We start from the raw sequence: 27,315 nt of genomic DNA on the forward strand, positions 1-27,315 counted from the left end.
CACAGCCCTCCTCCTCGTCCCCTCCCGTGCCCACACTGCGGTTTGACTCGGGGGTACGACGCTGGGACGTTAAGACAGAAACAAGCTCTGGGAGCTCCCCCAGAAGCCAGCAGCTCTTACCTTTGGTTTAGTCTCTTTTGGAGCTAGGGTGGAGGGCCGAGCAGTGCCGGTGGCGGGGCGCTTGGCGGCGGCGGCTGCTGGAGGGCCCGCCGGAGGGCTGGTGGGTTTTTTGTGGGGGGCAGGCGCGGCAGAGCTCGGCCGCTTTGGGCTGGTGGCTGCCAGGGGCTTGGCTTTCGCTGCAGCAGGCTTGGTGGAGGATGTGGACGTGGCAGGCTTTATGGGTTTTCAAGAAAGCAAAATCCAGGATAAAACAAAAACAACAGAAAAAAACCAAACCAAAACCAAAGCAGCACAAAACAAATAAAGGGTAAAAACCAAAACCAAACACCCCACAACCAAACTGCTGCACTTTGCCAACCAAAAGAGCTGCCAGAACAGAACAAGGATGTTTGGGATGGAAAGGAAAGAACCTGAAGCAGCTTTCTGTTTTCTGAGCCTGGCAAAGAGCAAAAGGAGGTGGCAGTAGAGGGCACCAAGGCAGCCCATGGGAGGTTTCCCACCCAGTTCAAAGCCAACAGGATTGGTCCCAGTGATAGAATCATAGCATTGGTTGGGTTGGAAGAGCCAGAAGGTCTCCTCTCAGCCTCCTCTTCTCCAGACTAAACAACCCCACTGGTCTCCCAGATGCTCCTCACCACACCTGTTCTCCAGACCCTTCAGGAGCTGCATTGTCCTTCTCTGGACTGACTCCAGCCTCTCAATGTCCTTTTTGGAGTGAAGGACCCAAAACTGAGCCGAGGATTTGAGGTGTGGCCTCGCCAGTGCCCAGTCCTTGGGGGACAATCCCTGTTCTGGTCCTGCTGGCCACACCATTTCTGATCCAAACCAGGATGCTTTTTCCACTCAAGTCCTTTTCCACCAGGCAACTTTACAGTGACTCTACTCCAAACTTGGAGCATCCATGGGGTTGGTGTGACCCAAATTCAGGAGATATCTAAAGCACAGAAGGAAGGACCAAGAACCTCCTGCCTCTATCTCTACTCAAAGAATCAGGGGTGTTGGTCCCTTCTCCCAAGCCACAAGTGACAAGACAAGAGGAAACAGCCTAAAGCTGTCTCAGGGGAGGCTCAGGTTGGAGATAAGGAACAATTTCTTCCCCTTGAAGGCTGTCCAGGCCTGGCCCAGGCTGCCCAGGGCAGTGGTGGAGTCCCTGTCCCTGGAGGGGATTCAAAGCTTGAGATGTGGTATTGAGGGCCACAGTTTGGTAGGGACCTGCCAGTGCTGGACTTGATGACCTTAAAGTCATCTTCCAACTCAAACTGTTCCATGACTACGATTCTAATCTGGGGCTGGCCTCAACTGGGTGCTGTACACCTCTGGAAGATCTCTTGTGTCTCATAAACAGGCCTGAAAGATGAGCCCATCAGCTTCTGCACAGGACCTCTGCATACTAACTGAAAATGAAGGTGCTGTGACCAAGCAGGAGGCTCTGGGTGGAGCAGAAATGCTGTCAGACCCCTTACTACTCCCACACCACCCACAGCAAGCAGGGAACTGATTGAAAGCTCATCACACCCTTAGGAAATGCATCTTCGGTCACCTTTGCTCCAGGCTCCATTGGCACCACCAGGCCTGGGGGCTTTGTCCCAGTGAAATGGTTGACCAAGAGCAGCTCAGAAAACAGAACTTGTGCTGCTACAGCTTAAGAAGCAGAAAAGCTGGCAAATAAAAATCCATGGAAGCAAAGAGGCTGAAGGTGGAACCACACCTACCTTGGTCTTCTTCTCAGGGCTGGGAGGAAGCTCTTTGTTGGGAGGTGCCGTGATGTCGTTCCCAGTCACAGCTTCAGCTGGTTTGGTCTCTTCTGGTTTTACTGGGGAAAAGGAAACATCAAAGGAAGGAAATCTGTGAGTCTGAGGGGTTTTTAACATGGATTTTGATAGCTTACCATCAGGAGAAAGGACTGAAGCACTTCCAGCTGGAGTATTTCTGGAAGGTTTCCTCCAAACCAGGATACTTACAGGAAGAAAGATTGGCCCTGGAACAGGGCAGGTCCATCCAGATGCCACCAGCAACCCATTTTTCACATTATTCCAGCAGGAAAAGAGACAGCAGCTGAAGGAGACCTCTGATCTCATTACAAAAGCAAACCTGCCCATGCTTCAAGTCATGACCATGAGCTGTTGTAGCGTTACTGGGGAAGTTCTGACCTCCCCCAGCTTTTACACGATGCCTTATCAGAGAATCATAAAATGATTTGGGCTGGAAAAGCCCTTTGAGCTCATGGGAGTCCAAGCATTCTCTAACTCTCCCAAGGCTGGTGCTAAACCATGGCCCTCAGCACCACATCTCTGCAGCTTTGAAACACCTTTGGAGCAGCTGGTTCACCATCCAAACTGGCTTGGGAAGCCAAACAAGCACCGAAACACCCAGGTTGGACACCCATTTTAATGCCAAATCCTGAAGAATCACTCAACTTCACCTAAAAAAGCTCTTCCTTCCTTTTTTTAAGCTCATCTATCCTAGCTCCTCTACACCAATTTACTCCACTGGGTTCCAACTAACCTGATGTTCTCCCACTTTTATCTACGGCAACACCAGAAGGAGCGACTGACGTTGGCAGCTCCTGCTCCTGAACCACAACCTTGTGTCCATTCACTGCTCTCTGCTCTCAGGATCCCACACCTGAGAATGGCAGCAGTTTGGGTCCCACCAGCCTCAAATCTCTGGGACATGAAGGTGACTTTCTATCTGTTGGATGCTCCCTTTCAGGCACTGCTACTTCAGCAGCAACCTGAAACCTCTTGCTCGATGATGGCACTGCAGCATCCACAGGGTAACGCTGATTCATCTGCTCCAGGAGCCCCTGAACAACCTCAGCTCCCAGAGACTCAGGATTTAAGCTCCAGCAGCTTCCATGCTTTGGAACTAAGGACAAGGTGAATTTCACCTGATTTCATGCTACTGAATCAAACAGGGGCTGCTCTGCAGGAACTTCAACAATGTTAGCGTGGAATCATGGAATAGGTTGGTTGGGAAGGGACCTTTGAAGGTCATTCAGTGCAACCCCTTGCAGTCAGCAGGACCATCTGCGACTGGAGCAGGTTGCTCAGAGCTCCAAACAACCAGACCTGCAATGGGTCCAGGCATGGGGCATCTCCCACCTCTCTGGCAACCTGGGACAGGCTCTCACCAGTGTCTCACCCTCAGTGTCAAACCTCTCTTCCTTCTCTCCAGTCTGAATCTCCCTCTTTGAGTTTAAGACATCTCCCCTTGTCCTGTCACAACAGGTCCTGCTCCAAAGTCTGTCCCCAGCTTTCTGATCAGCCCCTTGAAGCACTGAAAGGCCACCAGAAGGTCTCCCTGGAACCTTCTCTTCTTCAGGATGAACAACCCCAATTCTCCCAGCCTCTGCTAGCCTCACAGCAGAGGTCTTCCAGCCCTCCCCTCATTGCTGTGTCCCAGTGATCACCCCAGCAGAGCTGGGCAAGGAACTTTCCCACTTCAGGGGCCAGAGGCTCATCTCTGAGGTTCCATCCCCGCAGCCTGGGACACACGACCCCGCAGACACCCCTGAGGGACAGGAGAAGGATGGTTTTGTTCCTGTGCTGCCTCAGTGTGAGTAACAACCCAATTGTGCTCATCAGAACATTTGCTTTCATTCACCCTTTAATTATGAGGATGTTCTCCAGAGAGCTGAGAGAGCTGCCTGGGAAGATGTCCTCGGCACAGGGAATGCAGGGAAGAGCTGCCAAGTCTTCATCAGATCTGTTCATTAGGCTGCAGGAGTGACTGCAGAGACTTTGCAGTTGGCCTGTGCCCCCAAGCATGGCAAGAAAGCCTCTAAAAGAGGTTTCAAAGCCATGTTGTTGGGAGCTGCCGGGCTTGGGAGCTGCTCTGCCCCAAGCTCCTCCAGCTCCTTGTGATGTTTGCTGAGGGAGAAAATCAATCTGAGCTGAGTCAGCACCCAGAGCTGGATGAATCCTGAGGGAAAGGGGCTTGAAGGAGAGCAGGAAGGACATCCCAGTCTGGCATCTTCTCCTGATGGACTCAAAGGCAGGCACGACCCTGCCATCAGGGTTATTTTCTCCCCAGGCTGCTCATGGCAGCACCCTACTGTTTGGTGTCTCCACCCTCACCCCCAGCCCTGCTCTTCCCTGCTGAGGAGGATCTGAAGGATGGAAATCAAACCCTTTGTACCTGCCAGGTGACATCAGTGTGAGGCACCAACTCTGAGAGCAATGCTGCAAGAAAATCCTGCATCCAGCTCTGGAGTCCTCAGCACAGACAGGGACTTGTTGGAGCAGGGCCAGAGGAGGCCACAGCAGTGCTGGGAGGGCTGAAAGCCCTCTGCTGTGAGGCCAGGCTGAGAGAGTTGGGGTTGTTAGCCTAGAGAAGAGAAGGCTCCAGGGAGACCTTTTGGTGGCCTTGCAGTTCTTTAAGGGGCTGATCAGAAAGCTGGGGACAGACTTTTGATCAGAGTCTGTTGTGACAGGACAGGGGGTGAGGGTCAGGTGCCAGTGCTCCAGCACACTCACACCAAAGAAGCTTCCCTTCTAGTTTAAGTGGATCACACTTCTAATTCTGCTGTAACTTTGAAGCAGAGGACACCATGGGGACTTCCACACTGTGTTTGGAATGAAGGTGTGTGATGGAGCCCTCACAGAATCACAGAATTGTTTGGGTTGGAAGAGACCTCTAAGATCATCAATTCCAACCACCAACCCAACACCACCATGGCCACTACAGCATGTCCACAGGTTTCTTGAACACCTCCAGGGATGAGGACTCCACCACCTCCCTGGGTAGCCTGTTCCAGTGCATGACACTCTTGCAGGAAAGAAATTGTTCCTCATGTCCAACTTAAATCTCCCCTGGCACAATTTCAGGCCACTTCCTCTTGCTCTGTCACCTGATCCTAGGAAGAAGACACCAACTCCCACCTGGCTCCCAGCTCCTTCCAGGGAGTTGTAGAGCAACAAGGTCTCTCCCCTCAGCCTCCTTTTCTCTGACATTTGTCATTCCCCCCTCCCTCCTAGGACACCCCTGTGGTGAAGGCAAGCCACACAACAGCCTCCTCCTGGCACCTCTAAAATCCTGACAGCAGCAGCACTTGGTGAGGTGTCAGCTCCCATCTCCTGGGCTCTGAACTTCACCTGCCTTGCCCCAGGGCGCTGACCCAGGCTGGCAGCTGGGTTCCAATGTGCTCGTGATCCTCCCGATCCCCAGCCAGGGATCCCAGCAGGCTAAGCTCAGCTAAAGCATCACTCAATGAAACAGCTCCATAATTCTCCCAGGGATTAGAGCCATCAGCTGAAAATCCATTAAGAGAAATAGATTAAGCAGCAAGGCAGTGCCCATCTTTACTCTCCCTCTGAAACGTAAACAACCTCACAAAGTGAACCTGCCCATGGTCACCAGGAATGCTGTGAGGCCCTCTCCAGCCATCCCCACCCAGAGTGAGCTGCTTGGTCACAAATCTCACCAGCAGACCAAGCTTTTTTAGGGCACTTAAGCAGCCTGAAGGAGAAGGACTTGGGGGTGTTGGCTGATGACAAACCCAACATGAGCCAGCAATGGTTGCTGTCAGCCCAGAGCCAACCATCTCCTGGGCTGCACCATGAGAAGCATCACCAGCAGGATGAGGGAGGTGATTCTGCCCCTTTGCTCTGTCCTGGTGAGACCCCACCTGCAGCACTGCGACCAGTTCTGGTGCCCCCAGCATAAGAGGGACATGGAACTGCTGGAGCGGGCCCAGAGGAGGCCATGAGATGATCAGAGGGCTGGAGAACCTCTCCTATGGGGCCAGGCTGAGAGAGTTGGGGCTGTTCAGCATGGAGAAGGCTTCAGGGAGACCTTAGAGCAGCCTCCCGGTAGCAGAAGGGGCTTCAGAAGAGCTGGGGAGGGACCTCTGACAAGGGCTTGTAGTGACAGGACGAGGGGCAATGGCTTTGAGCTTGAGGAGGGCAGATTTAGACTGGAGATTAGGAAGAAATTCTTTGCAGTGAGGTTGGTGAGATATTGGAAGAGGTTGCCCAGGGAGGTCCTGGATGGCCCCTCCCCGGAGACAGTCAAGGTCAGGCTGGATGAGGCCTTGAGCAACCTGGGCTAGCAGGAGGTGTCCCTGCCCATGGCAGGGGTTTGGAGCTGGATGATCTTTAAGGTCCTTTACAACCCAAACCATTCTGTGAATCTATGAATACAACAAATCTCAGCTTCAGCAGGAACAGGACCCTCATCTGCTTTCTCCTCTCCAGAGAGGGCTGAACAAAATGTCTCCTGCCTGACCCAGATCCAGCCAGCTGAGCTGGCGCCCGGCGCAGCTCAATCAGAGTGGACATCTTCACTTGCTATCACAAATCAGGGAATAAAGCAGATGTCCTCTTTGCCTGCATCTTCTAAACCTAAGTTGATTTGTTAAGACTCTAATTTGTTTACCCAGGAAGGGAAATCCTCAATCAGAATTTGTTCTTCCAGACCAAGCTCAGTGAGCGGCTGCCTATGCCCACCATGGCACGGACTGAGCCCCAGCAGCTAAAAACGTGATGCTGGATGTACAAAAGTCACCAAGATCCAGGAGCTCTTCCCTTTTCACTTCTAAAAGTGGCAGGATGTTGATGAAACCACCAAGAAGCTTTATCTTCTGTCCACGGCCCTGACAAACTCCAGTGAGAGAGACCAGTACAGCTCCCAGTCAGACTGCAAGCACCGGGGACCACACAGCTGGAGTGGCCTTAGAAGGGACAGCAGGTGGGGAGCAGGGAAGCCCTGTTTCAGTCTGTCCCCACAGCTGGTCTGGGGAAACCTCAGACCGTTCCCAGGAGGCTTGGGCTAGGACTTGGGCAGGGCTTGGGACAGAGATATCAGATTTGGTGTGACCCTGGACAGCCTGATCCGCTCAGAGGTGTCCCTGCACACTGCAGAGGGGTTGGACAAGATGACCTTTGCTGGTCCCTTCCAACCCAATGCAATCTGTGAATTTGTGATTTCCAGGACCTGAAGGCACAGAGCTGCACACATCCTGTCCACACAGGTACAGCCCTGACCACTCCAGAGCAAAGAGATGTTACCTATGATGCACCCAACCTCAACTTCTTGCACATCATCTGATGTCAGCAACAAGTCATAGAGAAGCTGTTCTAAGGGGGCTTACAGCAGCTGATGCCTCAGTCACACACTGCTCTGAGTGGGGAGGGACCTTCAAAGCTCATCCAGTCCAACCCCTCTGCAGTCAGCAGGGCCATCTGCCACTGGAGAAGGTTGCTCAGAGTCCCAAACAACCTGACCTGCAATGGGTCCAGGGATGGAGCATCTCCCACCTCTCTGGGCAACCTGGGACAGGCTCTCACTGTTCTCAGTGTCAAACATTTCTCCCTTCTCTCCAGTCTGAATCTCCCTCTTTTAGTTCAAGCCATCACCCCTTGTCCTGTCACAACAGGCCCTGCTCAGAAGTCTATCTCCAGCTTTCTGCTCAGCCTTTTGAAGTACTGCAAGGCCACCAGAAGGTGCTCTGGCATTGTGGGGTTAACAGTTGGACTCTTCAAGGTCTCCTCCAGCCCAAAGGACCCCATGTCTCTCTGACCCTGCACCAGGGACGTGCCACAAATCACACCCCAGCTCAGGCACAATGTGAGGATGAATCAATCAGTTGTTGTTCAGAGCAGGGAACAAAGCCACTGCTTGTTCTGCTGACAGGGGCAGCAACTGCTGATGAAAGGAGGGATCAGAAGCTCTGCAGCTCAGCTCAGCTCTGATCTGCAGCCAGCAGCTCCTTCCTTCCAATACCTGCACTGGGGACAAGAGAGACCCCAAAGGGTTTGTCTTTGTGACAGCTTTTAGCATGGAATGAACCCAAATGTGCCACCAGACTGAGACCAAAAGACCTGCCAGACAGAAAGGTTTAATCTACAGTCCCAAGCCACCTTAAAAACTCCTCCAGGAGTAGCAGATGGTTAGCAAAACAACCCCAGCTGGAGAGGGCCAAGGAAGTCTTCTGGCTGAAATTCTGAGAGGTGCCAGTCAAATGACTGGGATCAGGTTGGACAACTCCTTCAGGGATTTTTAGGATGAAAATGGGGCCAGAGACAAAAGTTGTTACCCCAAATCATTGGGTTGGAAGGGTTCCAATTGGGTTCCAATTTCCAAAGGTAAATGCTAAGTTGGGAATGAAGAAATAGAACATGGAAAACAAGGGAGGAACCTACACAGAGAACCTACACAGAGAAGGAAAACCATGTTCCTCTCAGCTCCAAGAGATCTGTGGGTCCTCTTGGACACTTATCTTGTGCCTGGAAGGGGACCTGCAAGGTGAGTGCTACAGTTGAAGCAGAAGAAATTGATGAGGATATGAAGAGGTCATTGATCCGTGAACAGAACACAAAGGACAGATTTAGCTCCACCCTTCCAGCCAAGTCTTAGCTTGGTGGAGTTACTGCAGCCACCTCCCTGCTGTTAACAGGGAGAGGAAGCAAAAGCTCATCACAGAAAGCCTGAAAGCATCTCACAGCATGGTGGAGCTGGAAGGACCCCTGGAGATCATCCAGTCCAACCCCCTGCTAAAGCAGAGGCACCCACAGCAGCTTGCCCAAGATCACAATGGCCAGGGGGGGTTGGAAGCTTTCCAGAAAAGGAGACTCCACAACCTCTCTGGGCAGCCTCCTCCAGGCCTCCAGCACCCTCACAGCAAACAAGTTTCTCCTCCTGTTCATATGGAACCTCCTGGGTTCCAGCTGTGCCTGCTGCCCCTTGTCCAGTCCCTGGGCATCACTGCTAAGGGTCTGGCCCCAGCCTCTTGCCTGCCACCCTTTAGCTCTTGTTGAGCACTGAGGAGATGCCCTCTCAGGCTGCTCTTCTCATTGAGAAGATCTCCATTTCAGAACCATCTTGAGGAATTTTTGTTCCTTTTCTCATGTTCCAAAAATCTCCTCCAAACTCCAGGGGTTTAAAGCAAAGCAAACATGGAACTACATTATCCATGGGCTCTGCTTCCTCCCAGGAGAGGACAAAGCCAGAGCTCATTTCTCACCAACACCTTGCAGAGCACAGAACAGTCAAACCCCACCCCAAGCAGCCCTTAACAGTGAGGGTGGTGAGACACTGGCACAGGTTGCCGAAGGAGGTTTTGGATGCTCCTTCCCTGGAGGTGTTCAAGGCCAGGCTGGATGAGGCCTTGAGCAACCTGAGCTTGTGGGAGGTGTCCCTACCCATGGCAGGAGGTTAGAACTGGTTTCAAGCCAGTGTGGAGGGATGAATTCACCATCTGCAAAGAGCAGCCAACCAGAAAGCTCTGCCTGCTCCTCTGCCAGGGACCTTTCCAGCACCACTGCTCAGGCCTGCGGGGCAGAGCGTGTCAGCCCACATCAGATGATGCTTTCCATGTTTTCTGGAGGTAAAGACCCCACATAGCTGTGTTTTGAAACAGCTGCCTCCTGAGCTCCATGGACTTTGCCAGCCAGCCAAACCCGGACTCTTCGTTCTCCAGAGCATGAATCACCCTGGAAACAAATTTCAGCTGCGGGGTGGATGTCCCCAGCTCTCCACCCCAGAACTCCTGTGACATGAAAGGGCTGCACACATGCAGGACTCTTCTCTTCCACCTGTTTCTGCAAATCATTTTTACTCTACAAGTGCTGCTGGAGCAGGTCCAGAGAAGGGCAGGGAAGCTGGTGAAGTGCCTGGAGAAGAGGTCTGCCGAGGAGCAGCTGAGGGACCTGGGGCTGTTCAGCCTGGAGATAAGGAGGCTGAGGAGACATCTTCTGTCTCTCTATAACTCCCTGACAGGAGGCTGGAGCCAGATGGGGATTGGTCTCTTCTTCCAAGGAACAAGTGACAGGACAAGAGGAAGCAGCCTCAAGTTGCCCCATGGGAGGTTCAGGTTGGACATAAGAAACAATTTCTGCCCCTCAAGGGTTGTCAAGGCCTGGCCCAGGCTGTCCAGGACAGTGATGGAGTCTCCATCCCTGGGGTTTCAAAGCCATGGAGATGCAGTGGTGAGGGCCATGGTTTGGTGGTGCCCTGGCAGTGCTGGGCTAGTGGCTGGATTCCATGAACTTAATGGTCTCTCCCAAACCGACCCATTTTGTGATTCCATGTTTAAGTCACCGAGAAGTCTGATGACCCTCAGGTAACCACACATCTGCACAGGTCCTACTTGTGCCCAAGCAAATCCACCTCCAGGTGCCCTCTCTAGCTGTGGCTGGCAGCCAGGAGCTCACTCCATCACTCTGGTGACCATCACTGGGAGAGCTGCCTGCATGAAAGGACCTGACACCTCTCCTCAGGCTGAAGGAGCCATGTCTGCAATCCATGACATGATGCCACCAAACCCGACACCACCTCCGCCAGGGCTGCCAGGGCGAGTTAAGATCTGCGTGCCGAGCAGACCGTGAGGGACAAGGGGAGACAGAGGGAATGGAAAGGGGAGGAGGCTGGATGTGGTGGCACTTCAGAGAGGGGAGGGTTGGGGCCACCCAAAAACTCATTCCACAGATCTCTGACCATAATCTTGGAAACTGAAGCCTCCCAGAGATATTAGTAAGGTAAAACCCTGTAATGATAGCATTATAGAATTGCTGGGGTTGGACAGAGCCCAACCTTCAGCCTACAACCACCATGACCAGCAGACCATGTCCCCAAATGCCATGTCCACACCCTTCTCGAACACCCTCAGGGATGGGGACTGCACCACCTTCCTGGGCAACCTGTTCCAATGTCTGACCACTCTTGCAGGAAAGAAATTGCTCCTCATGTCCAACCTAAACCTCCCCTAGCACAACCTCAGACCATTTCCTCCTGTTCTGTCACCTGATCCTAGGGAGAAGAGACCAAGACCCACCTGGCTCCAGCCTCCTTGCAGTGAGTTGCAGAGAGCAACGAGGTCTCTCCTCAGCCTCCTTTTCTCCAGGCTGGAGAACCACAGGTCCCTCAGCTGCTCCTCACCAGCCCTGTTCTCCAGACCCTTCACTGCCCTTCTGGTGCCTCGGGTGCAGGTGGGCAGCGGCAGGAGGAGGATGAGAGCCTGGCGCCAGAGCTGACAGACCCACCGTTGGGTGTCACTACCACACCACAGAGCCAGGGAGACAACTCCAGTCAGCAGAGCACAAACCACTCTGCTCCAGATCAACCTTCCCAGCTCAGTGCTGGGGAAAGCTCAGCTTTTCTACCCTCTCCAGCCTTCTGGAGCAAACCCTCGCTTCCAAAACCCTCCCAAACACGCCTCACTTCCACCATCACCTCCCACCTGGGTATTTTAATCCCAGCTTTTATACTGGTCCTCAGAGAGTTCAGCAAAGCAGCTGGCTGCAGAAGTCATGGGATGCACAAATTCTCACCCAAGTCTTTTGTCTTGATTCCCTGACACATTTCCCCCTGCTGCACACACAAGGCTCTGGTGAACACAGCGGCAGAAGCAGCACCCAGCCCATCCCCACACCCCACATCTGCCCAAAACAGCAGGTTTGCAGCTGGCCAGAGGGACACAGATGTTGCTCTAGGCTGTAGAACAAAGCTCAGCTGCTCCTCTCAGAGAGCTGAAAGCCTGACCTCATCCATCCCCAAAACACCAGCAAATCAAACAAGGTGCTCTTGACAACAGTGAGGGGAAAGGCTCCTTTGTGAGAGGGGTTTGGGAAAGAGCTTATGGAGAGCAACCAGGAAATTCCACCTTGGATTTCAGCACTGAAGATGTTGGGAAGAACTTCACTACACAAATCACCACCCCTGTTCAGTCTCACTGCTGCCCTCAAAGGGAATCATAGAACCACTGAGGTTGGAAAAGACCCCCAAGATCATTGACTCCAACTTTCTACCCAACAACTCCATCATCACCAGACCACATCCTGAAACACCTCCATGACCACTAGACAACATCCCAGAGTGTCATATCCACTTGTTTTTTGACCAAAAGGTGCTAAAAAGCTTCATGGAAAAGCAGACTCCTCAGATCCCAGACACAGATGGAAAGGTTTGAACTTTGGGAACATCCTCATAGCTCTGAACCAGGGCACCTGAGCTGGCAGGAGGGAGTGGCAAGAGGGTCCTGAAGAGACAACCACTGTGGATGATGCTGCAGACCTGAAAACCTCCTGGGCTTAGTGGGGTTGGACAAAATGACTTTTGAGAGTGCCTTCCAAGTCAATGCAATCTGTGACTCTGAGAACCCAGCAAGCAAGCAAGAGCAGCTGCTGCTGCAGATGCCATGGAACCAGACAGAGAGTTATTTCTGGCCATTTTTGCTCCCTTTATTGCCTACCCCCAAATCCTTCCTTTGTTCTAAGCCCCACACCGGTCTCCTCAGGTGCACCCAGCCGCCCACCCTCTGCCTGCAGCCTGTCAAGGTCCCTTAGCTCCTTCCCAGCTTCCGTCTGGAAGGTAAAAATTAGCAACATACCATCACGTGGCAAATCTCCTTGCTTGGGAGACAGGGAGCTCTGCACAGGGCTGACCTCGATTTCCTTTCTCTCCAGGGGAGCAGCAGGTTTGCCGGGCTCCAGCTCGCTGCCTTTGCTCTTGGCAGCATCCAGCCCGGCAGCTCCATCGGTGGCATTTCTCTTCTCCTTCTTCGCTGCCACCTCCTCCTTCTCTTTGTCCTGGCTGCTGATTTCAGGGATCTGCTCCAGCTTGCTGTGGTACAAGCTCGGGCTGGCCAGCTCCTTCTTGCCCGAGCTGCTGCCTCCGTTCCACTCCTCTCTCTTCTTGGCAGCCGGTTCCTCTGCCGGCAGGGACTGGTGCTCCTTGCCCGGCGCGCTGCTCTGCTGGGGACCCGAGCCGCAGACAGATGTTTGCTCCTCTGCCACGGTCATTGACCTCTTCATCGCAGCGCCCGGCTTCCTGGCTGTGGGGCTGGAGCACTGGGTCAGGCTGCTATTAGGAGAGAGCAGCCCAGTAGCGACGTCCTCTCTAAGCACCGGCTCAGGGTATTTATCAGCCAGGTCCAGGGTTAGGGGCACAGACAAGTGAGAGCACTCGGACATTGCACGCCTCATTGCCTTCCTTTGGTGGGCAGCCCTCTGCAGACAGCTGCCGTCCTCCAGCCTGTCCTCCAGCTCTTCCTCCATTTCGGAGCCGTGATTAAAGTCACTACTTTTGGAGTCATCTTGTGCCAGCTCCACGGTGGTAGTTGGAGGCTCCGGCTTGGGTGGTGTTGGGGAAGAGGGAAATCCACTCTGCACGTAGCCGTCGTTAACCACCCCCAGCACACAATAGCTGGGGGCTCCATCTTTTTTCACCGTGGCTTCTTTAGAGCCCGAATCGTTCGGCAGAGTGGAGTGGAAATTAGGGTTCCAGACACTGATCTCCTGCTCCTGCACGAATTTGCTGGGCTGGCTCTCTGACACAGACAGATTGGGCAGGGTTGGAGCTGGCTGACATTTGGTCTCCATTCCAGCCTTCCCAGCTGCTTTCTCCTGATCGGTGATGGCTTCATTTTTACCCAGCCCAGCCCCAGATTTTTCGGCTCCAGCCTGTCCCACCTGAAAATCTGTAGCCTTAGGGTTTGCAAAGTTCCCTTCCGCGGAAGGAAACGGCTCAGAAATCAGAGCCCAGCTCTCAAGGTGACCTGCAGCTGCCTGGTATTTTTTGCCTTGCACCTCGATTTCTCTTTTGTCTTTCTGAGCTATTTTTAGCTCTTTGTCTAGCTTGCCTTCAAAGAAGCAGAGCTTGTCCTCATCCGTGAAGCCAGCGTTCTTAACCAGCCCATCCTTAATCGGTCCCCCCGCGTTCACGTTCAAGCCAATCTCGTTAAGCTTCCCCTCGGTCCTCTGCCATTCGAATTCGGGTTTGCCGAAGTCTTTGGGGGACTCCATGCAGTGGAAGGCTCCCGAGAAGCTCTCTGGGTTCTTGCTTTTGCACAGCTGGCTGTACTCGGAGAGGGCTGCGGGCTGCTTGTTGGAGAGAGACATCTCCGAGCGCTTCTCTTCCTGCCGGGGCTGGCTCGGCGGCTCCCAGCAGCTCGCCGGCTGCGCTGACGACACACCATGCCCCCTCTATTCATGACAAAACTCCTTCCTCCCCACCCCCTTGCCTGCCGCACGCCTTCACTTACTGGATCCAGCCACTAGTTCCAACCAACCCCTGATCCTTTTGTGAAGAGTGGAGATGAACCTGTTCCTATTGCAGAAGCTCCCGTCCCTGGCGGGATGCGAGGCGAGGGGTTTGACCATCCCTGTGGAATCATTGCTCTGCGAGCAGCATTTCCTGGGGCGTCGGGCAGTGGGGGCAATGTTGCCATCCCCTTGCTCTCTACCAAACCCTGTCACCATCAGTGCACCGATAACCACCAGTTCCTGCTGCTGAACCACTCTTAGGAACGCTTAACACCTAAGCTCAGCAATTTTCCTCCCCTTACACCAAAACCCAACCCTTCCCCCCCCCCAGCAAGCCCAGCCCCAAACATTCCAGCTCTGAATGACCCCTTTCAGCGCAAGGGCTTTTGTTTGCAGGGCATTTTAATGCATTCGGCTGGAGCCAACAATGGGCACAAGCTGGCTGGCATGAGGACCTTCATCACTCACAATCCACAGGGCTCACGCAGGATGAAACGGGTCAGGTGAAGAGAGGTTTTGGGGTCTGAGATACTTCAAACGTCACCTTCACATGGGTTTGCTTTCAAATAAAGATACCTTACAGCATTTTTTGAGCTGCATTTTGCTTTTCATACTGTATTCACCCCCAGCACTTCACATGTTGGGTTGATCTACCCAGACGTGGTCCCAACACGGATCAAGAGCTCGGCCATCCTGCGAAGCCTCCACAGCCAAGGCTTTTCTGACTGCGTTTGGACATCATTGAACTGGGAGCCTGGCTTGCTTCTAACCACTCAGCCACTGGCATCTGGATTCTGCCCTTGCATCAGCACCAAACTGCAGAGTTGTCTCTTTTCTTAAGTGCCTGGTTTAGATCAATCCTTGACTAAAGTAAATAGCCTTCTTTGAACCAAGGTCACAATGGCCACAGACACAAACTATCACAGACACCAACAGACTGCAGTCCAGGAGGAGATTTTGTCATAGAATCATAGAACCACTTAAGCAGAAGACAACTTCTAAGCTCAGGGAGTCCAACCATGAACCCAGCACTGCCAGATCACCACCAAACCACGGCCCTCAGCACCACATCTCCACAGCTTTGAGACCCCTCCAGGGATGACAACTTCACCACTGCCCTGGGCAGCCTGGGTCAGGCCTTGACAACCCTGAAGGGGCAGACATTATTTCTCAAGTCCAAGCTGCCCTGGGGCAACTTGAGGTCATTTTCCCTTGTGCTTTTGTTTGTTCCTTGGGAGAAGAGACCAACCCCCACCTGGCTCCAACCTCCTTGCAGGGATTTGCAGAGAGCCAGGTCTCCCCTCAGCGTCCTTTTCTCCAGGCTCAACAACCTCAGCTCCCTCAGTTGCTCCTCACCAGCCCTGTTCTCCAGACCCTTCAGCAGCTTTGTTGCCCTTCTCTGGACCCACTCCAATCCCTCAATGTCCTTCTTGGAGTGAGGGACCCAAAACTGACCCCAGGATTGGAGGTGTGACCTCACCAGTGCCCAGTCCAGGGGAACAATCCCCATCCTGCTCCTGTTGGCCACACCACTGCTGATCCAAGCCAGGGTGCTGGTGGGCTTCTTGGCCACCTGAGCACATGCTGGCTTATCTCCAGTCACTGTCAGCAAGCCCCCAGGTCCTTTCCCAGAGGGCAGTTCCCTCCCAGATGCAGCAGCTCCAGGACTCCCTGCCATGCTCCCACTGAACACAAAATGTATTTTTACACCCAGAGACTCCAAGCTACTCCACGCCCCCTGAATTGAACCTGCTGCTGGGAACTGCTACAATCCACACATTCACCTCCTTGTGTTCAAGCTTTGAATTTCAGGCACTGCTATATTTAAAAACAATGACTAAGGAGCTGTAAGTTAGAGGAATCTTTCCTGCCACCCTGTAATTAACCAGAATAATTCCACCCACCAGCTCCACTTCCTTAAAGGCCTCCACCAATTCCAAGCCCCCCCCCATCCTCCTTAAAATATTCCTGGGGTGTCTTTGCTGGTGGAAAATGGGACCTTAGCTCATGGCTCAGTCTCAGAACTGATGTAGGACAGAATCCCTGAATCCCAGCATGGTAGGAGCTGGAAGGGACCTCTGGAGATCACCCAGTCCAACCCCTTCTGCCAAAGCAGGGGCACCCACAGCAGCTTGCCCAGGATCACAGTGGCCAAGTGGGTTTGGAATCTCTCCAGACAATGAGATGTCACATCCTCTCTGAGGAGATGCTTGTTTCTTCAGGACAAGCTCTTGCTCAGTCTAGAAGTCTTTGGTCTGCTCCCCAAAGCAGCAGACCCTGCAGTCATCTAATCCCATGGAGTTATTGATGCTCTTCTGTCACTCTTCAGTCCCAACACAAGGAATCTCCATCCAGAGATCACTTACTGCCCTTCTCTAGGAGCGAGGATAAGTCAGCAAAGCAACCTGAAGTACCTCCTAGGTTGGTTTGAGTTGAATTTTAAAGCAAACAGCCACTATTTGTGATAGAGGAGAAGCCCCTCCTTGCTTTAGGGGCTGGTCCTTCAAAGCCCTGCAGCCCAGAAGAGCTTTGCCTGACTGGGAAGAAAAGCCTGACTCACCATGTCCAACACACAGCCAGGAACAGCCACTGCTGCTGCTTTATTTATTTCATGCTGATTATTTAATGGAGGAAATGAAGCATATTCAGGCCTTAGCTATGGAAGAGCTCTGGAGTCATCTAATATTTAATGTCTCAGGACATTAATGGAGGTAACATAGAGTTCATACCTTGAGGGCTTTGCAGCAGCTTCATCCTGCCCATAGCATGATGTTTGCAGGTGCTCATTTTCAGTCTACCTAAGTCTCCTCCTAAATCCATTTTTTTCCCTTTAAGTTTATTAATATTCAGCTCCCAAAGCTGTGCCAGGGTGCTTGTGTTAAGCTTTCAGCCAGCTTAGGAAAGATGCTGACTTGCTGGAATGTGTCCAGAAAGGGCAACAAAGTTGGTGAGGGGTTTGGAGCCCTATGAGGGGAGGCTGAGGGAGCTGGGGTTGCTTAGCCTGGAGAGGAGGAGGCTCAGGGGAGACCTTATTGCTCTCTACAACTACCTGAAGGGAGGTTGTAGACAGGCAGGGGCTGGTCTCTTCTCCCAGGCAACCAGCACCAGAACAAGAGGACACAGTCTCAAGCTGCACCAGGGGAGGTTTAGGCTGGGTGTTAGGAAGGAGTTCTTCATAGAAAGAGTGATTGCCCATTGGAATGTGCTGCCCAGAAAGGTGGTGGAGTCACCAACACTGGAGGTGTTTAGGAAGAGACTGGATGGGGTGCTCAGTGCCATGGTTTAGTTGATTAGATGGTGTTGGATGATAGGTTGGACTCGATGATCCCAAAGGTCTTCTCCAACCTGGTTAATTCTATTCTATTCTAAGAGAAGTGGTCACTCACAGGACATGACCAGCAAAGTCCTTATCCAGGAGCTCTGGTCCCAGTTTCTTCATAGAATCACAGAATGGCTCAGGTTGGAAGGGACCTGAGGGATCATCTACTCCAAACCCCTGCCATGGGCAGGGATGCCCCTCAGCTAGACTTGGTTGCTCAAAGCCTCATTCAACCTGGCCTTCAACACCTCCAGGGGAGAGGCATCCACAACCACTCTGGGCAACCTATTCCAGAGTCTCACCACCCTTGTACTGAAGAACTTCTTCCTCAGATCCAGTCTAACCCTGCTCTCCCTCAGCTTCAAACGGTTCCCCCTTGTCCTGTTGCTAGACAGCCTTAGGAAAAGTCCCTCTGCAGCCTTCCTGTAGGCTCCCATAACATGTTTAAAGAATTAGAAGAGAAACAAGTCAAGGAAGAGCAGCAGGAAAGGGTAGGAGGGTGTCCAGCAAGCAGGATTTGGGCAAATTGGGCAAACAACTTGAGTGAGAAAGGCCTGGTGCTGCAGAGAACTTTGGTTAGAAGGGTTAGAGGCCTGAAAGGAAGCCCATCCACTGCTTCTACCCTGAGTTCAGCTCTGAGGCAGATTCCATACTCTTCTAAGGGGGAGACCCAACACTGACCCCAGCACCCAAGGTGAGAGTACTGAAGGCCTCACACAGTTACAAACTCTTCCAAAGTCAGACCTTGGTCCAGCTCCTGGGTGTGGAGATTCTGCCTGGAGGTTCTGACACCCTTGCAGTGGTGATATGCAGCCTGCTTCACCAGCAGGAAGGGTCTCTCCTGCCTGTTCCCATCCCCTGCCCATCCCAGACCCTGCCTTTTCCCACATCAGCTGGCACAAGCCCCTCAGGGAGGCTGAGCACAGGCAGAAGTCTCAGTACCACTATGATCCACAATTAGTGGTTTTTCTGAGCTGCTTGCCTGTATTTTGATGCCCATGATGCAGCTCTGAACACAACCCAAACCTGCCTACCTGCTGCAGAACCTGCAAAGTGCCCCCCGTCCCCTTCACTGGGCTCCAGCGGGTGAAGTGTGGCCCCTGGGCTGGGGCAGGGCCAGTGCCAGCAGCCCGAGATCACTACATGGCCACGTCAGCAGGCAGTGCCCAATCTGCAGGCTCCCAGCCTCAGCAGATGAATCAGCCTCGTGTTTCTATTTTTGCTGGCTCCCCAAGCCATCTCTGATCCCTCCTAATGCCTCTGCTGGGGTTTTTTTCCCCCTAATCTAACCCAATCACTCCATGCAGTCCTTGGCACCCGTTTCTAAGGCAACATCACTTTCCAGGATGATGAGCAGCTGGTGGTCAGCATCCCCAGCTAGCCTGGCCTCTAATTAACTGTTGTGATCAACAACTGTGCCTGAGCAGAGTGACCAGGACCATCAAGGACAAGCTCTGCTAAAAACCCTGCCCTTCACACGCTCAGATTGGTTCACACACACCTTGTCCTGCTCAACCAAATGGAATCACACAACAGCATTTGGATTGGAAGAGACTTTTCAGATCACAGAGTCCAACCATGAACCCAGCACTGCCAGGGCACCACCAAACCATGGCCCTCAGCACCACATCTCCAAAGCTTTGAAACTCCTCGAGGATGAGGACTCCACCACCGCCTTGGGCAGCCTGGGTCAGGCCTGGACAACCCTAAAGGGGCAGAAATTGTTCCTCATGTCCAACCTGAGCCTTCCCTGGGGCACTTTGAGGCCATTTCCTCTGGTCCTATCACTTGTTCCCTGGGAGAAGAGACCAACAGTGGAGAAAGACATCTGTCTAGGCCACAGTGTGGTAGCACAATAAGGGCTTGAGTCTGCCAGCAGAAAGCCCAGAGCATCAACTGGAGCATCACTCCACAGGAACCAGCCCCTTCCTGAAGAGCTTGGGCAAATCAAAGAGTAGGAGCAGACAGAAAGCCCAACACACTGAGAGAGGTGAATTTCCTTTGCAAATAGAGAATATGCTGTAAGGACACTTCTGGGGGAAAAAAAGGCATTTGGGAGTCTCAATGTTGAACTACAGCCTGAGGAGTGAAGGGAAGAGGGATGCTGGCAGTGAATCTCAGCCAAATGGCTCAGCACTGGATGACTGAACACCTCCCATCATCAACCCAGGAGGTTCCATCTGAGCAGGAGAAGAAATTCTTTGTTGTGAGGGTGCTGGAGCCCTGCAGCAGGCTGCCCAGAGAGGCTGTGGAGTTGTCTTCTCTGGAGAGCTTCCAAAGCCACCTGGCCATTGTGATCCTGGGCAAGCTGCTGTGGATGCCCTCCTTTAGCAGGGGGTTGGACTGGTTGATCTTCAGAGGTCCCTTCCAGCCCCCACCCATTCTATGATTCTGTGACTGTCACTGAGAGAACCCTGCAGCATCCTGGTTGCCATGGCTCCCAAGGGAGCTGATGACAGAGCTGACACCAATTCTAGCAGCACAAAGAAGAGCTGATGCAGCCAGGAAAGCCATCCTGGGATCCCAGAACATGCTGGGGACCCTGACTATGGAGACTGTAGCTGCTAAAAGTTGGTGGAAGATCCTCCAAAATATCTCCAGGAGTGGCTCTGATGGTGGTAGATGATTGATGCCCACCAGGGAAAGCCAAATATCTGACATGAGTGGATGGGAGGTATGGCACAGGGTGAGCTCCATGGTCCTCCCTGACAAACACAGGTGAAATGCTGGCCAAGTTCTGGTGGCAGGAGAGGACAGGAAACCTTTGAGTGGTGAATTGTCACTGTAACAGGAGCATGGATGGGCATGAAGAGCCCATGGCCCCAGCAGATCAGTGAACATCTGGAATGACTGGAGGAGCTTTGAAGGTCCCTTCACCAGTCTATGACTCTGATCTCCTGGATCTCTGTAGCTGCTCTCTGCCCACTACAGAAACACACTCATATTCATGGCCATGACCCTCAACACCTTCCCCTCCAGTGATTTCTGGTGTTAGATGGTGCCCAGGTGCTGCAGGAATTCATTGTTCCACCCTCACACCCAGCCTGAGGCCCTTCCACACCAGTGGTACCAACCCAGGGATTCACTCAGGGTTCACAGCTCACTGATGCCAGGGATGCTGGCAGTGAATCTGAGTCAAAAGGCTCAGCACTGGTTGACTGAAAACTTCCCCTCATCAACCCAGGAGGTTCCATATGAACAGGAGGGGAAAGTTCTTTGTTGTGAGGGTGATGGAGCCCTGTCCCAGGCTGCCCAGAGAGGTCATGGAGTCTCCTTCTCTGGAGAGCTTCCAACCCCCCCAGCCATTGTGATCCTGGGCAAGCCGCTGTGGGTGCCCTGATTTAGCAGGGGGGTTGGACTGGATGACCTCCAGATGTCCCTTCCAACCCCAGCATGCTGGGATTTGAGGATTCTGAGATTTAGAGACTCTCTCAAAAAAGCCACAAGCCTTGAGGCTCTGAAGTGCTGGAAGGATGAAGCAACTGTAAAGTCCTGTGTAAACTTTGGTCTGGCCAACTGGGAAATGCAGAGCATGAACCAAGGTACTCACAGGCTGAAGTCCTGCTCTGAACCAAGACTCCTTCAATTCCAAGCACACTTTACCTGGGCAAAACCTCCAGCAACAGCTTCTCTCCTTTTTTTTTGTTGCAGCATGGATCTGCCACTAAAATCCTGCTCCCATGAACCCAACAGTGAGCAAAGGGAGAGAAAGATCCCAGCAGACTACGGCAAGGCTTGAAAGAAACATCGGGTTTGTCACCAAAGATGCTGCCTGCAGCTTTACCCTCTCCTTTGTAGCATCATGCACCAAAGAACATCACTTCTGCAGGCACAAGTTCATGCAGAGAACACCACTTTCACTAAAATAGAACCACTTCAGGTTATGCAACACTCATTAAAATTACAACAGCCCTCCCAGAACCTGAGCAGCGTGTTAAGCGCGCCGGAGCCGGGCGCTGGCGGAGTTAGTGTCTGCATCATGCAAACTGGCAGCAGGAGCAAACTTCCATGCCTGATGACAAGGCAAAAAAACCCCAAAGAGCACCTCAGGGCAGGGAGAAACTTCCCCAGCGCCTTAGAGCAACCTTCCAGTAGCTGAAGGGGGCTGCAAGAAAGCTGGGGAGAGACTTTGGACGAGGGCTTGTAGTAACAGGACGAGGGGCAATGGCTTTGAGCTGCAAGAGGGGAGACTGAGACTAGAGATTAGGAAGAAATTCTGGACAGTGAGGGTGGTGAGACACTGGAACAGGTTGCCCAGGGAGGCTGAGGATACCCTCTCCTTGGAGGTGTTCAAAGCCAGGCTGGATGAGGCCCTGAGCAACCTGGGCTACTGGGAGGTGTGGCAGGGGGCTGGAAGTGGATGATCTTTAAGGCCACTTCCAACCCAAACCATTCTATGAATCTATGAACTCAGCAGAGTGGAATTCACAGAGGTGGTGCCAGGTCTGGCTGAGGAAGGTTTGGAATGAGCAGAAGTGGAGGAATATTGGTTACTTCTGTGTCTGTACCACATTCTCCATTTTAAAGTTCCAGTGAACTTCATTCAGTGCTATGAAATGAATTCCATCTCATGTCCTGTGAGCAGAGGGAATTTGCTCCCTGGACAACAGCCAGGACAAACAGTCCAAATGCTTACCAGTCTGTCCAGAGTCCCTCAGAGGGATCGAGAATGAACTCTTCACCACTCCTACTACTGTTTGTGTAACTGCTGGGCCAAAATTATCACAGAATCATGGAGTGGTTTGGGTTAGAAGGGACCTTAAAGATCATCTAGTTCCACCTCCCTGCCATGGGCAGGGACACCTTCTACTAGACCATGTTGCTCAAGGCCTCATCCAACCTGGCCTTGAACACCTCCAAGGAATCCAATTCTTTCTATAATTCAAGAAGGAAGAGCACCTGGGGGATGCAGCAGCTCAAGGAAGCTGGTGATAAAGTCATCAACCAGCTGCAGGGGGAGGAGGAGGAGGTTGCAGTCAGGCTGAGGTGGGATTAAGCCCAGACCCTGCAGCATGAGAACATTTCCTACACCGTGTTTCTGGGCTCCTCGCCCAGTGGCACACGGCGCCGGGCAGTGACCAGGGTGATTCACCCTGCAGGTGCCTGGGGTGCCCAGCAGCTGAGGTCACACCACCCGAAAGTGCAAGCTTCCTGAGATATTCACCAACATCCATGGAAACAACCCAGAGTTCTGCAACTCAGACCAAGCTGTCAGTCCTTCCACACCAGGGATTAGGGCCGTGAGACAGGCAAGCAGAACCCACAGCCAGAACACCCCCGGCCATGCCCCGCTCGCCTGTGCCACCCAGGATTAACCACCACGGTCATGCCAACGTGCCACCAAGCAGGCACAAGCTGCCTGGGTTACTGCTGCCAGCCCACACCACACACACACACACACCTTGCTCTTGCCTCTGCCGGCTCACACCGGGGACTCTCGGCTGCTTGGGTTTCTCTCTGGCTGCAGCAGCGCTGGCTGGCACAGCTGGCACCCCTCTCGCCATGGTGGGTCTCATGTAGCCCTTCAGTGGTGCTGCTGCTTTGAGTCGCTCTTTCTTTGCCTCCTTCACACCTTGTGGTTCACCTTCTTCTTTGCCTTTAGCTGTGGCTTGAGGTTGATCTGCCCCAGTCTTTGGGCCACCCTTCAAGTGAGCTTCCCCAGCATGAGCAGCACTCTCTTCTGCAGGCTGAGCAGCACCTTTGGTGGCATCTGGAGGACTTTGGGCAGCTGTCAGTTTTACACCAGCAGCCCCTGCTGTGCTCACTTTATTGTCCAAACTCTTCTTGCCTCCATCCAGCTGAGCCTCCCCAGCTCCATCCTCCACCACAAGCTGTGGCAGGGCTGCTCCTGCTCCACACTCTGGTGTGGCTGCACCCCCTGGGGAGATGCCCCCAGTGTCCTCTCCAGGAGGGATGGTGCCTTCTAGTTTCTCTGTGCCTTTGGCACTTACAGGAGCTGCTTTGCTTTTGGGATCTGCCCCCTTCTGAGGAAGGTCTGGGGAAACTTGGTCAGTGTTTTGCTTTTCATTATCAGTTCTCGTTTCTTTCTCATCCACCTTTGCCACTGGCCAGAAGTGAGCTTCATCCTTCTTTGGTGCAGTGTCCTCTTGCACTGCATGATCTGAAGGCAGTGCCTCACTGCCAGCCTGGGAAGCAGCTCTTTTTGTTTGTCCATCTTTCTTGGAATCCTCTTCTCCAGGCTCTGTGTGTCCCAGGCTGACTGGCTGCTTGCAAGGTTTGTGTGTCTGTTTCTCCTTCTCAGCCCCAGATCTGGGCTCTGTGCTGCTTTTGTCTGCTGCTGGAGGGGGAGGAGGATGAGGAAGGTGCTCACTTCTTGCACCCTCATCTGTCTGCTTTGGGAAGCCCATGTCAGCAGGGCCAGTTCCTGCAGCCTGAGCAAAGGACTCAAAGGCATTTCCTTTATTGTTCCAAAGCACTTGAGGGCCAAGGGGGAAGTTCTTCACATTTCTGTTTTCATCCACCACATCCATCTCTGCCTCTCCATGGTCCTCCCCAGCCCCCCTGGGGGGCTGCACTTCACTCCTCTTTGGTTTTGGCTCCACAAACCCAGGCTGCTCAGAGGGGCTTGGAGCCTTTTTACTGCTTCCATCATGACTCCTCTTTTTAGATCTCTCAGGAACTGTGGCCAAAGTGTCACCTGCTGGCTGCTCTGGGGCAGCAAGGCCACCCCTGCTGCTGCAAGGAGAGGGACTTTCTGCTTCAGATTTGTTTGTTATCTCCAAGTCAGGAGGAGAAAACATCTCTGCACCAGCTTTCTGCCCCAGAAGTGGCTGTGGCAAGCTCACCTCCAACCTTCTGCATTTCTCTTCGCTGCCTGCCTGTGACTTCTCTGGCTCCAGAGGCACAGCAGGAGCTTGACCTTCAGTGGCAGCAGCCTGGTCACCCAGAGGCGTCCCTGAAATGCTGCAGTGAGGGTCTTTGCCTTTATCAAGAGGCTGAGCTTTACTCCTTCCCACCTCTTCCCCTGCTGCAAGGGTGGCACCTGGACCCTGCTCAGGACTATTTTCTGCCTTTTTCCTTTTCACATCCCTACTTCTTTTCTTAGGCTTGTCCCTGGTGGGATCATGGGCCATGGCTGTGTCTGCCCCATGCTCTGGGAGAGGCTCAGGTCTGTCTAGCTCCTTACCCTTGGGCCAAGGTTCTTTAGTGCTGACTATTTCTGTCCCTGAAGTCTTTATTTTATCACCTGAAGGATTTGCTTGATTAGAGAAACTTCTTCTGGTGTCCCCATGTGCCTCAGGCTCTTCCAGCACCTCTTTAGTGACACCTCTCTGACTCTCCAGCCAAAGCTCCCTCCCAAAACCAGACCTCTCATCTCTATCAAAGGTCATTTCTCTTGTGTTTCCAGCCACCTTCTCGTTGCTGGGACACCTGACTGTTCCCACCCCAGCATCCAGACCAGCTCTCTGCTCCAGAGGGCTCTTCTCAGGCTTCTTCCTTTGCCCATCACTGCACCTCTTCCTAGGTTTCTCTGCCACCAGGGTCACTTCAGGTCTCCCCACAACTGATTCACCTGCTGGGGTCATTCCAGCCTCTCTGCCCTGTGTAATCCAACCCACCTCTTTTTGGCTGCTGCTGTCAGCCACAGCAAGATGCTTTTCCCTTCCTCTCCTGCTCTCCAGCAGGAAGGGTTGGGCTGAAGCACACACACCAGCTACTTCACTTCTCCCAGTGTTTTCCTTGGGCTCCCCTGCTGCCCCTCCACTGGGCCTTTGGCTGTTGGCTCCATCGGAGGCGTTCTCCTGAGAGCACTGGGCAGTGACACAGCTCCTCTCTCTGCCTTTAGCACCAACTCCCTGGGCTTCATCCATCTCAGCAAAACTACCTGGGTCCATCTTACCCTCCAGAAAAGGCTGCTGGAAAAAACTTCTGTCACCTTTTTTACTTCTCCCATCACTACCCCTCTTTTTTGGCTTGTCTGCAGGGTAAGGATGGGCAGAACTTCGGCCCCTGGCAGGAGAAGTTGTGTCTCTGACAGCCTCCTCTGCCCTTTCCCCATCACTCAGCTTGCTGACACCTTCCATCTGCTCAGGGAAGCTTTTGATCTTCTTGACTTTGCCTTCCCCATGCTTCTTTTTAGGTCTGTCCATGCCCTGTGCAAGGTTGGGATCTTTCCCAGGCTGCTGCTCCAAGGCAGGAGATCCTGGCCCTGGGGCTTTCTCAGAAGAATCTGCTCCTGTCCCCCTGTCCCCTGCCCCAGCAGAGGTGGGACCTTTGGCTGGCAGATGAAGTGGTTGTTCTGGGAACCCCTCAGCCTTTTCCCTCTGCAAAGAATGAACCTCCTTGGGGTTTGCTAAAGCCAATGGTGTGCAAGGCACTTCAGGAGCATCTCCTGGGGTCTTCAGTGCTCCCTCTGAAGTACCACAGTCAACAGCAAGGCACCTATCAGAGGACACTGGTTTTGGTTCCTCAGCTGCCTTTAGCTCCTTAGGAAGTTCCCTGGGCTGTCTGAAGGATTCTTTCTCAGCCCCTTTGCTTTTCCCATGGCTCTCTCTTTTCTTTGCTGCTGCCTCCAGTGAACCACTGGAAGTCTGAAGCTCAGGGTGGACAGTTTCACTGGGAGATATGTGTTTGGCCTCCTTACCTCCACCACAAAGGAGCAAGCTGGGAGGTTTGGTCTGCAGAGGAGTTTCTGCTTTGCTTAGGTTGATCACCTCTGGAGCTGATGCTGCCAGGTCAGCACATTCTGCCTTCTTACGCTTCAACTTCTCTTGATCAAGAAACTCTCTCCCCATGGGCTTGGTTGGCCCCTTTGCTGTCACAGATTCTCCCACCTTGTTCTTGCCTACCTGCTCCAGGGGAACCTCTTCTCCTTTGCCTTTTGACTGCAACATCAAACTGTCCCCTCTCCTTTCTTCTGGTCTCAGGATGTCCCCATTTCTGGCACCCAGCAGGGACTCCAAGGGCACACTGGGTGCTGGGGACCGCTCTGTTGGTGCTGGCACTGAGGTGGCCTTTTGCTCCTCAGTTGTTATTTCAGCATCCTTTGGCTTCTCCCAGGCTCTGCTTCCCGAGGGAGCTGCCTGCTCTCTGCCGGCCTCAGCCGGCGCCGGGGGACAGGGAGAAGCTCTGGAAGCTCTCGAGCCTGTTGCATTTCCATCCCAGAACTCCATTGCTCTCGGCAGCTGGTTTCTCTTTTGTTTTGGTTTCTTCTTCTTCTTCTTCACAACGGCCAGAGAACCTTCCAGAGCCCAGCCGTCCCTCGGCAGGTCTCTGCCGCTCTCCGCCGGCTCCGGCGCCGCGCCGGGCGGCCGCCGTGCGTGCGGAACGCGACTGCGAGGCGGGGCTGCAGCCACACGCCCCAGCTCCACCGCGGGAGAGGCCTCTGCCGCGGCCTCGGCGCTCTTCTGCTGGGGGACACCTACCGCAGGCTCCTCCGGGCCACGTGCAACAGGCAGCGGGGCAGGGTCTGCTCTGCCAAGCCCGCGGGCACTCGCTTTGTGAGGTTGCCTTATTTGTGCAGTGGGGAGACCTGGAATACAGGAAGGCTGCTCAAACATCGAGGAGGCTGCGGGCTGCTCAGCACACAAACTAACTAGCTACAGATCCCTCGCTACGCAGCTTAGCCACCTGAAGCTCTCCACGCCGCTCACACGGGCAGGATTTACCAGCGCTGCCGCCGCACCAGCTCCACAGCTGCCTCAGCAGGGCTGGGGCAGAGCCTGACACACAAACCCCACCGATAAAGACATCGAAGCTGTTCAGGATTGCCTGATTCCTGGCTGGGAGCTGCTCTCAGCCCAGCACCAAGCAGCAGGTCCTGTGAGGACATGCCACCAGGCCTTAAAAATGCACGAAGGATCCGTTTGGTCTCAGCCGGAGAACAGATCCGGCGCTTTTTATATCTCCAGCTGGCATCCTTCCAAAATGTGG

General features: G+C 53.3%; 1 protein-coding gene across 8 annotated transcripts in view; it reads right to left on the reverse strand.

The window, feature by feature from the left end:
- The window catches only part of MAP4 (microtubule associated protein 4), a 131,157-nt gene that overhangs the window by 17,766 nt on the left and 86,076 nt on the right, over positions 1-27,315 (reverse strand). For 6 of the 8 annotated variants that reach the window (XM_054171299.1, XM_054171300.1, XM_054171302.1 and 3 more), the window contains exons 13-14: positions 1,833-1,933; positions 121-333 (exon numbers count right to left, since the gene is read on the reverse strand). In XM_054171299.1, the coding sequence (XP_054027274.1) occupies positions 121-333; positions 1,833-1,933 (314 nt within the window). Of the gene's footprint in view, positions 1-120; positions 334-1,832; positions 1,934-12,448; positions 14,256-27,315 lie in introns of those variants that run through there. The other 2 variants (XM_054171304.1, XM_054171303.1) reach the window with 2 other exon arrangements.

This window comes from Dryobates pubescens, chromosome 21 (assembly GCF_014839835.1).
Source record: "Dryobates pubescens isolate bDryPub1 chromosome 21, bDryPub1.pri, whole genome shotgun sequence".
Lineage (NCBI taxonomy): Eukaryota > Metazoa > Chordata > Aves > Piciformes > Picidae > Dryobates > Dryobates pubescens.